General features: G+C 36.2%; 1 protein-coding gene across 4 annotated transcripts in view; it reads left to right on the plus strand.

Moving 5' to 3' along the window:
- The window catches only part of UBA3 (ubiquitin like modifier activating enzyme 3), a 32,542-nt gene extending 23,000 nt beyond the window's left edge, over positions 1–9,542 (plus strand). For all 4 annotated transcript variants that reach the window (XM_077128747.1, XM_077128749.1, XM_077128748.1 and 1 more), the window contains 7 exons: positions 146–199; positions 7,205–7,241; positions 7,323–7,404; positions 7,751–7,851; positions 7,980–8,043; positions 8,154–8,208; positions 8,513–9,542. In XM_077128747.1, coding sequence (XP_076984862.1) covers positions 146–199; positions 7,205–7,241; positions 7,323–7,404; positions 7,751–7,851; positions 7,980–8,043; positions 8,154–8,208; positions 8,513–8,601 — 482 coding nt within the window. In that variant the 3' untranslated portion in view covers positions 8,602–9,542. The remainder of the gene's footprint in view (positions 1–145; positions 200–7,204; positions 7,242–7,322; positions 7,405–7,750; positions 7,852–7,979; positions 8,044–8,153; positions 8,209–8,512) is intronic.
- The last annotated feature ends 1,377 nt before the right edge of the window (positions 9,543–10,919 follow it).

Consider the following 10,919-nt stretch of genomic DNA (forward strand, 5'->3'; position numbering starts at 1 on the left):
AGACTGATTTATGGTTAAACTTAAGTTTGTTTGCGCACTTGAAAGTAAAAAATCAAGATATTTAAAACTAGTCAAATTGTCTAGTTTTAAGTAGCTTTTTTTAAAAAAAAAAAAGATCATATTTTAATTAATTTTTTTTTTTTAGGTGTTGTAAAACGAATCATTCCTGCAGTAGCTTCCACAAATGCAGTCATTGCAGGTAAGGAAAAACAGGCCATCATTTAATTTTGTTCAGTCTTTTTTTTTTTTTTAACTTTTTTATTGTATAGTATAACGTATATACAAAGCAAAGAAATAAAAAGCAGTGGTTTTCAAAGCACTCTTCAATAAGTACAGGACAGATCCCAGAGTTTGTCATGGGCCACCATGCTATCCTCTCAGATTTTTCCTTCTAGCTGCTCCAGAATATAGGAGACTAGAAGGCTTATCATCACAATCGGCTTTTTCCCTTCTTTTTTTTGTGAAAAATATATATATACAAAAAAGCAATGCATTTCAAAGCACAGCACCATAATTAGTTATAGAACATATTTCAGAGGTTGACATGGGTTACAATTCCATGATTTTAGGTTTTTACTTCTAGCGTCTCTAAGATACTGGAGACTAGGAGATATCAGTTTAATGATTCAGCATTCATATTCATTTGTTAAATCCTATCTTTTTTGTATAACTCCACCATTATCTTTGATCTTTCTATCCCTCTTTTTAGGGGTGTTTGGGCTATGGCCATTCTAAATTTTTCATTGGAAGGGTCTGTCACTAATATGGGGTAGGGAGATGGAACTATCTGATGTTCTGGAGAATTTGGGCCCTCTAGGTTTCAGAACTTATCTGGACCAGGGACCCATCTGGAGGTTGTAGGTTTCTGGAAAGTTACTCTAGTGCATAGAACCCTTGTGGAATCTTATGTATTGCCCTGGGTGTTCTTTAGGATTGTCTGGAATGATTGTGGTTGGGGCCATTATGATGGGTAGCAAGGTCTAACTGAAGCTTGCATAAGAACAGCTTCCAGAGTAGCCTCTTGACTCTATTTGAACTCTCTCTGTCACTGCTACTTTATTTGTTACACTTCTTTTCCCCCTTTTGGTCAGAGTGGAATTGTTGATCCCATGGTACCAGGGCTAGACTCATCCCTGGGAGTCATTTCCCATGTCGCCAGAGAGGCTTTCACCTCTGCATGTCATGTTCCCCGTAGCAGGGAGGGCAATGGTTTACTTGCAGAGTTGGGCTTAGAGAGATTGAGGCCACATCTGAGCAACAAAAGAGGTCTTCCAGAAGTAACTCTTAGGCATGCCTATAGATAGTCTAAGCTTCTCCACTACCTACATAAGCTTCACACGAGTAAGCCTAGAGATTGAGGGCATGACCTATTGATTTGGGTGTCCCTAAAGTTTGACACGATAACAGGGGATTCCCTAATGGTAACGTTTAATAGTTCCATAGACTTTCTCCCATCCCTCAAGGGATTTTGCCAATACTTTTTGATTATCCGCTTAATATACTCTAGGTTGTATCCAGACATTACAATAATATATGTAGGATTAAAGGACCTCTTTCTTATTTTGTGCTCCCTGTGTTTCAGTTGTTCAAGTGTGCAATACAGATAGGTTGAGTTAGATTATGTGGTACAGAAAATTTCAGTTCCAGACCAAATAAACCTTTCTTCCATTAGTCTGAAAGAGTATGGGTGGTTCTAAAATACAGTCACTGTCTTCCTTACCCTTTGTTCTGGATTGCTTTAACCCCAACCTGTTCGACTTTGTTCTTATCTCTAATATCAGATTATATATATATAAAACAGCATCTCAGAACCCAAAAATAATGATCACCACTCCAGACTTAATATGTCTCCTCTAAAAGCTTACGATCTTGGCCCCTGTTTTCTTATGAGCACTTTCTAAAGGAGATCATACCATTGTTGCTCTTTCGTTTCTGGCTTATTTTACCTCACCAAATGTCCCACATGTTCATTCACATAGTTACATGCCTCACGACTTTGTTCCTTTTTGTAGCAGCACAACCTTCATTCGTATGATTTTTCCCTTTTGATTTGTTAATGTGTTGTATTACATTAATTTATTTTCTTGTGTTGAACCATCCTTGCATTCCTGGTACAAATTCCACTTGGTCATGGTATAGAATTCTTTTCAATGTGTTGTTGGATTTGATTTGCTGATATTTTATTGAGAATTTTTGCATCTGTGTTCGTTAGGGAGATTGGGCTGTAGTTTTCCTTTCTTATAGCATCTTTACCTGGTTTTGGTATTAAAATGATATTAGCTTCATAAAATGAGTTAGGTACTATTTCTTTTTCCTCAGTTTTTTGGGAAAAACTTTTCCAAAATCTGTTTGAGCAGGATTATGTTAGTTCTTTTTGGAATGTTTGATAAAATACCCCTCTGAAGCCATCTGGCCCTGGGCTTTTCTTAGTAGGAAGATTTTTTTTTTTTTTTTTTTTCGCATGGGCAGGCACCGGGAATCGAACCCGGGTCTCCGGCATAGCAGGTGAGAACTCTGCCTGCTGAGCCACCATGGCCCACCCAGTAGGAAGATTTTTGATTACTGATTGAATCTCGTTTCTTGTGATTAATTTATTGAGCTCTTCTATTTCTTCCTGAGTCAGTATAGCTTGTTTGTGTATTTCCAGGAATTTGCCCATTTCATCTAAGTTGTCTAGTTTGTTGGCATGTAGTTGTTCATAGTATCCTCTTATGATTTCCTTTATTTCTTCAGGGTCTATGGTAACGCACCCCTTCTCATTTCTGATTTAGTTTACTTGTATCTTCTCTCTTTTTTCTTTGTCAGTGTTGCTAGTGGCCCGTCAATTTTACTGATTTTCTCAAAGAACCAACTTTTGGTTTTATTGACTCTTTCTGTTGTTCTTTTGCTCTCCCATTGATTTATCTCTGCTTTAATGTTTGCTATTTCTCTTCTGTTTGCTTTGGGGTTAATTTGCTGTTCTTTCTCAAGTTCCTCCAGGTTTGCTGTTAAGTCCTCGATTTTTGCTCTTTCTTGTTTTTTAATATAGGCATTTAAGGCAATAAATTTCTCAGCACAGTCTGCTTCATCCCATAAGTTCTGATAAGTTGTATTCTCATTTTCATTCATCTCCAGATAGCTACTGATTTCTCTAGCAATTTCTTCTTTGACCCACTGGTTGTTTAAGAGTGTGTTATTTGATCTCCATGTATTTGTGAATGTTCTCATTCTTTGGTGATTATTGACATCCAGCTTCACCCCATTGCAATCAAAGAAAGTACTTTGAATAATTTTAGTGTTTTTAAATTTATAAAGACGTGTTTTGTATCCCAGCACATGATCTATCCTGGAGAATGTTCCATGAGCACTAGAGAAGAATGTATATACTTGTGTTTTGGGGTGCAGTGAACTATATATGTCTGTTAGGTCTAATTCATTTATCAAGTCATTTAACTTCTCTATTTCCTTATTGATCTTTTGACTAGTTTTTCTATCTATAGAGGAGAGTGGTGTATTCAAGTCTTCTACAATTACTGTTCAAACATCTGTTGCTCCCTACAGTTTTGCTAATGTCTGTCTCATATACTTTGGAGCTCTTTGATTGAGAGCATAAACATTTATGATTGTTATATCTTCTTGGTGAATTGACCCTTTAATTAGTATATGGTATCTTTCTTTGTCTCTTTTGGTGTCTTCACATTTAAAGTCTATTTTGTCTGATAGTAACATAGCTACTCCTGCTTTCTTTTGGTTACAGCTTGTGTGGAAAATCTTTCTCCATCCTTTCACTTCCAATCTATTTGTATCTTTTTGTCTAAGATGAGTCTCTTGTAAGCAGCATATAGCTGTATTATATTTCTTAATCCATTCTGCCAATCTGTGTCTTTTAATTGGTAAATTTGGTCTGTTAACATTCAGAGTTGTTACTGAAAAGGCATTTCTTGATTCCACCATCTTATCTTTTTTATTTTATTTGTCAGATCTATATATTCTTTACCCTCAACCTCTTTTTATCCTTTAAATTGCCCTTACTGGCACTCTTCAATTCTGTACCCTTCTCCAGACATTCCTCTCCTGTCTTTTTTTTTCAGCCGGCAGAACTCCTTTTAGTATTTCTTGTAGGGCTGGTCTCTTGTTGACAAATTCTTTCAGGACTTGTTTGTTTGTGAAAACTAATCTCTCCCTCAGTTTTGAAGGACAGTTTGGCTGGGTACAGGATTCTTGGCTGGAAGTTTTTTCCTTTCAGGATCCACTGCCCTCTTGCCTCCATGGTGCCACTTGAGTAGTCTGAACTCAGTCCTATGTGGTTTACTTTGTATGTAATAGTTTGTTTTTGTCTTGCTGCTTTCAGAATTTTCTGCTTCACTTCAGCATTTGACAAACTGACTAGTATGTGTCTTGGGGAAGGCCTATTTGGATTTATTCTGTTTGGAGTTTGTTAGACTTCTTTGACTTATATATTTATGTCCTTTATAAGGGTTGGGAAGTTTCCCCCATTATATCCTCAAGTACTCTTCCTGGCCCTTTATTCCTCTCTTCTTCTTCCGGGACACCAATGATTCTTATATTTGTGTGCCTGTTTTTTGTCTATTTCCCTGAGATCCAGTTCACATTATTTCCATCTTTTTTTGCCATTTGCTGTTTTGAGTCTTTGAAGTCAGTTATCCTGTCCTCTCTATCGGTTATTCTTTCTTCTGTCTCTTCACATCTGGTATTGTGTGCCTCTAGGATGTTTTTTATTTGGTCAGCGGTCTTTAATCTCTGTGATATCCACTATTTTTCTTTCAGATTCCTCTTTTTGCTCTTCTAGTGTCTTCTTGATCTCGTTATGTCATTTGCCATCCTACTTATTTTATTAAGTAGAGTTGTATGAACATTCTTGATTAGTTGTTCCAACGTCTGTGTCTTTTCTGGTGTTTTAATTTGGTCGTTAGGGAGGGCTATACCTGTCTGCATTGTGATATGGGCAGTGATTGTCTGTTGTTTTTGTTGCATATAAATATCTTGATTTACTTTGGGAATTGATTTCTTTTGTAGTCTAAGGCCTTATGTTTGCAAAAGATGGATGTGCAGCAGGATGGATGCGCAGGTACGGTGGGGAACAAGAGTGCAGTGATTTGTTTCAGGGCAAGTATAGGTGCAGGTTGGAGATGTTATGCTGATGCTTGTGAACGTGGGCACCCAGCGGCTAGGGAGGATGTAGTTGTGTGGGCGCACTGGTCTGGCGGGGTGTAACCCTGGTGTGTGCTGTTCTAGGGCATGGTGCCCTTTGTGTGCATGTTTAGAGCTGTGGCAGCAAGTCAGTGTTATGTCTTTATTTGTTGCGGCAGATGTGACCTGGCTGTGCAAGTCAGCGCTTTCTCAGAGCTTGGAAGTGTAACTGAGGGCCGTGTGCATGTGCGGTTCTTGGACTGCCATAAACTGAATTTCCCGGAGCTGAATGATGTGATTGGGGGCCTGTGCACATGCGTGGGTGTAAGAGTCTGGTAAATGAAGTTACCAGAGCTGAAGGATGTGATTGGGGGCCTGTGCACATGTGTGGGTCTAGGAGTGTCATCAACTGAAGTTCCCAGAGCTGAAGGTCATGATTTGGGACGAACTTCAGGACTTGGGATGATGTAAACTGATGCGCAGAGCTCAGCAGGGGCAGGGTGAAGCTGTGCGACACTATGGATGGGGGCGGGGGTAGCCTGTGTATGGAGTTAGTGTCTGTAGCCTTTATGTACTGGCAACAGCCTTCAGGGAACAGGGAGGGGGAAGTAGTACTTGGGAGGGCTGCATGAGAGGTGGGTTGGGCTGCACTTGGCTTGGGGACTGTGGGGCAGGTACATGTGCTTGGGGGCTGGTGGGGCGGGGATGCTTGGAGCATGGGGAATGGGAGTGGGTGACAGGGTTCAGGTGCTTGGGGTATGGGGTGAGTTGCTTGTCACAGGGCTGTGCTGGTCAGGGTAGTGCATTCAAGGAACGTGGCCTGGTTTACTTCCTAGTCCTCAACTCCCTACCCACTCCTGTGGGCTCTGCGCCTCTGTGCCAGGCTACAGCTTTCAACTTTCAGCTTCTCAGTTCCTCAACCTCTGCCTTGTTCAGTTTTTTTCCCTTTGTTTTTTGATTCGGTATCTTGACACTAAATTGATATTTCTGTACTTACTTGATCTCAGAAAATTGTATTCTAGAAATTTGGTATTTCTTAAGTAAGTGCTCTAATTAAGCTGTCTAAAACTCCCAAAGCTTTTGGACTGTGTATATTTTTTGCCTCATGTCATGGTAAAGTGCTCTGCAGTAATGGGACATTTTAGTGCCATTTCTTTTACTTTTTCTTTTTGTTTTTAATGCAATTTTATGTAGATATGATGTTCATACACCGTACAAACCATCTGAAATATATACTCACTGGCTCACAGTATCATCACATGGTTGTTCCTACATCCCCATGATCAATTTTAGAATGTTTTCATTACTCCAAAAAAGAAATAAAAATAAGTGAAAACCCAAATCCTCCTATACCTCTTATCTCCCCCATTATTCACCCATAGTATTGGTGTGGTACATTTCTTACTTTTGATGAAAGAATTAAAATAGTACTGTTATATACGGTCCATAGTTTGCAACAGGCACTATTTTTTCTATATACTCCTTTATAATGAACTCTTTGTAATAATGCTGCACATCTGCTTTAGGTCATGAAAGAACTGTTTAATATTTGTACAGTTAATCACAGACATTGTCCACCATGAGATTCACTGTTTTATACATTCCCATGTTTTAACCTCCAAGCTTTCCTTCTGGTGATGTACATGATCTAAACTTCCCCTTTCTACCACATTCACACTCCATTCAGTACTTCTAATTATTCTCACAATAATTTGCTACCATCACCTTATCCATTTCCAGACATTTAAGTTCAACCTAGTTAAACATTCTGGTACCATTTCTTTTTAAGCAGAATAAAAGCTGTTCATTAATCTGACAAAGAGGGAGGAAAATAGGCAATTATTACTCTATAACTTAGATGGAGATATAAAATTTGCTTTCTCAGTATTTTGTTTTAGTGTATGTATATGTGTATAATTATGTGTATAATTATCAGTAGCCATGGAGAGTAAACATAAATGTTGTATTTAAGATAATTTGTCTCTTCTGATTTATAACTGACTTTTAAAATTTGCCGATTTTAATTGTCTAATTTTTGTTGAGTTAAAGCATCTTTATTTTCTCCTCTCTTCAGCTGTGTGTGCCACTGAGGTTTTTAAAATAGCCACAAGGTAATGGATTTCATTTTTAATATGAATGTAAATCACTGATTGAGTTGACTTATATAAAAATGAACATGTTTTCCATTACAGTGCATACATTCCCCTTAATAATTACTTGGTATTCAATGATGTAGATGGGCTGTACACATATACATTTGAAGCAGAGAGAAAGGTTAGTAGTATTACGTTAATGAAAATTTTTTGAACCATGCGCTTTGATTTTAAATATTAATTACTAGTCAGAAATTTGAACGAAATTGCCCACACCTTTAGTATTATATTTCCCAACTTCCAGAACTGTACTGACTATATATCTTTTGTAGTATAGCCTGAAAATAAATACCATGTAGCAAAGTAATTTAGGAAAAATGGCCTATTTAAAAGTAGATTTGAAAGCATAAGAAAAACTGTTTATAGGAAATGTGTGGTTAAAACAACAGTTTGATTTTCATTTCATTGTTGACAAAGAGACTAGTACTGGTGCATATGCCATTGTGACCTGTGTTTTATATATGTAGGAAAACTGTCCAGCTTGTAGCCAGCTCCCTCAAAATATTCAGTTTTCTCCATCAGCTAAACTACAGGAGGTTTTGGATTATCTAACCAATAGTGCATCTCTGTAAGTGTTCTGTATTTTTGTTAATGTTGTAAAAGCCATTTTTGTGATTTTAAAACTTTAAGAAGAATTATTTGCTTTGTTTTCCAAAAATAATCTGTTTGATACTTCTTCCTCATGCTTACGTTTAGGCAGATGAAATCTCCAGCCATTACAGCCACATTAGAGGGGAAAAATAGAACACTTTACTTACAGGTGATCAATGCAGTTTTTATTTCTTTTAAAAAATTATATTAAAAGTTTGATTTCATTTTAGTATGCTTTACATTAAAAGCACATTGGATTTAGATTATTTTGTTTTCTAGTCGGTAACCTCTATTGAAGAGCGAACAAGGCCAAATCTCTCCAAGACATTGAAAGGTATTTGAAATAAGTGTATTTACTGATAGCTTTTTTTCTTTTTTGGTAAAAGCACTACCTGCTCATTCTAGTAGAAGATTTGCACTTAAAATGTCTGTAAGTGATGATATGATCATAACTTAAAAATGTAGAAACATTAATAGAAATAACTGAACTATTAATGGAATATTTAAAAAATCTCTGTGAAATCAAATTAAAGAGAACTGGATTCGGATGTTTAAGACCACAAAAGTCTTTGTATGTGTGTGTTGTTTTCCTTTTGTAGAGATTTTTGCTCAGAATAATTATTTTTTTTCCATTTTAGAATTGGGACTTGTTGATGGGCAAGAACTGGCAGTTGCAGATGTCACCACCCCACAGACTGTACTATTCAAACTTCATTTTACTTCTTAAGGAAAATAAATTTGCACATAATAGAAAACTCATGGAAATATCACTTTGTGGATGCTAAGAAATTTAATTGATGTCACTTTTAGCATTAGTGTTACTGGAATTTGACTTTTTTAAATATAAAGAACCACTTTTTTTTTTTTTTAACTTTATAATGTTCCTGTGAAGACAGATTTGGGGGTTGGTGTGTGTAAGCATTTTCATTAGTAATATGCAAAATGATGCCTAGAGAAAAAAGATGAGAAAATGTATTGGTTCTCTTAGGAAAAGAGGCATACAATAAGACCCTTATTGAATGGTCAGAGAACACGTTCTTCAACTTTCAGTAAAGCTCTCACATAAACAAAAGTTGAGCACCCACATATATAAAAGGTATCCCTTTAAAGAAAATAAGGAAATTAAGTTTTAAATAACATTAAATATTGCAATCTATATAACATCTGAAGCATATTGAACATAGGATATTTGTTGCTTGATTTAATATTCATTTAATTACGGCTGTCCAAATGAATATTAATTATGGCAAAGGGTTATCTTGTGCATAATAATTTGTAAATGGGATTATAACTGAATACCTATGCATGGAAATGGAAATTATTTTCATATGTTTATTCCCTGTGCATAGAGGTCAGTATGTACAATATTAAAGCCAAGATATGGATGTTTAAAGAATGTAATGTTTAAATAGTTATCATTGATGCTTTCGCACTATTTATTAATAAAATCATATATTGTCTACTTTTTTCACCGAAATTTTTAAAGTTATATTAAATAGTTCTGTAGTAATGTATGAATAATTTTTATGTGTGTAGCAGAATTACCAACCTCCAATTTTTTTTGCACCTGAATTTAAGATTAATGTGATTTCCACAGAAAAATCTGACTTAATTTGATTTGCTTTAACAAAATAATGTAATGAAATAGAACCATATTTTTAAAATTAATGTCCTGTAAAATTATTTTCTTCCACCAAAGGACTAGGCATAAAACAAAGTTAAGCAGAAGTACTAAAGATTGAGTTCTAGTGTTTTCAAGTGGGAATATGTAGCACCTGTTCATACTCTTTTTGAATTAGGTGGTATCTTTCTATTCAGGACCTTTGCAATTATTTGTCACTAGGAAAAATTTAATTTATTATTTTTTCTAGTTCCATATTAAAAGATAATTTAAGCTTTATTGGAAAATCATACAAAATAATATATATGATTTAATTAAACTTATAGTTTCAGCTTAAGTTTTTCAAAATGAAGGAACTAGCATTTAGAACATCCTCTATACAGGTGGTATATAATAATTCTAAAAGTAGGTTTATGAAAAGGTGTATTATAATCATTTGAGAGCTGAATTAAATTTTAAAAGGTTTAGGTCATTTACCCGGAGGTGTATAATTATTAGTCTTGGAACAGGGATTCCAACCCTAATTTGCTCCCCAAACTTCTCAAACTACTTAGCTAACCTGTTTGAAAGTACTTCAGTTGTTTAGTTCTACTTGTGTAGATTACAAAACTATAAGAATTTCAACATGCACATTTTTATTTAAGGTAGATAAAATTATCGGCAGATGATTTTAACTTCTTTAAGGGTAGGGTTTAATTTGAATGTTTTTTGTTGTTGAGAAAAAAAATTCCTTTAAGGCATTGTGTTAGTCAGGGTTCTCTAGAGAACCAGAAACAACAGGAGAGATCTGTAAATAGGAGATTTATAAAGGTATCTCATGCAACCGTGGGAATGGAAGAGTCCAAAATCTGTAGTGCAGACTGTGAAGCTGGTGGCTCTGATGAAGGGTCTGGACAAACGCCAGAGGAGAGGCTTGCTGGCTGAAGGAGTGAAAGAGTCTCTTCCTTAAAAGCCATCAATTAATTGGATTATCTCATGTGGGAGACACACCTTAGTTGAGCTCAGATGTAATCAGCCACAGATGTAATCAACTGACTGATGATTTAATTCAGCAGTCTTTCAGTTTATCACCCAGCTATGAAATATCCTTGCAAGCCAGTGCTTGCCTGACCAGACAACTGGGCCTCATTACTTGGCCAAGTTGACACCAGAACCAAACCATCACAGGCATAGTGCTTTGCAATGGATTAAAATACTCAAAATGTCTGTGGGGGAGAGGTAGTTAGGGCCAATAACCATAATAGGAAGGGTGTAATAAAATGAGCAGGGGTCTGTGACAAACTGGAGTGAGTGAAAATTATTTGTTGAAAGGGGTACCCATTCCAAGTGACTGTTCTCGTGTGGGTATTCAGATTTTTGAGAAGCTAGAAATTTGGTTTTTTGCATGAAATCTGGTTTTTAGGTGGTGGTGGTATTTTGTATTT

Source organism: Tamandua tetradactyla, chromosome 15 (genome assembly GCF_023851605.1).
Source record: "Tamandua tetradactyla isolate mTamTet1 chromosome 15, mTamTet1.pri, whole genome shotgun sequence".
Taxonomy (NCBI): domain Eukaryota; kingdom Metazoa; phylum Chordata; class Mammalia; order Pilosa; family Myrmecophagidae; genus Tamandua; species Tamandua tetradactyla.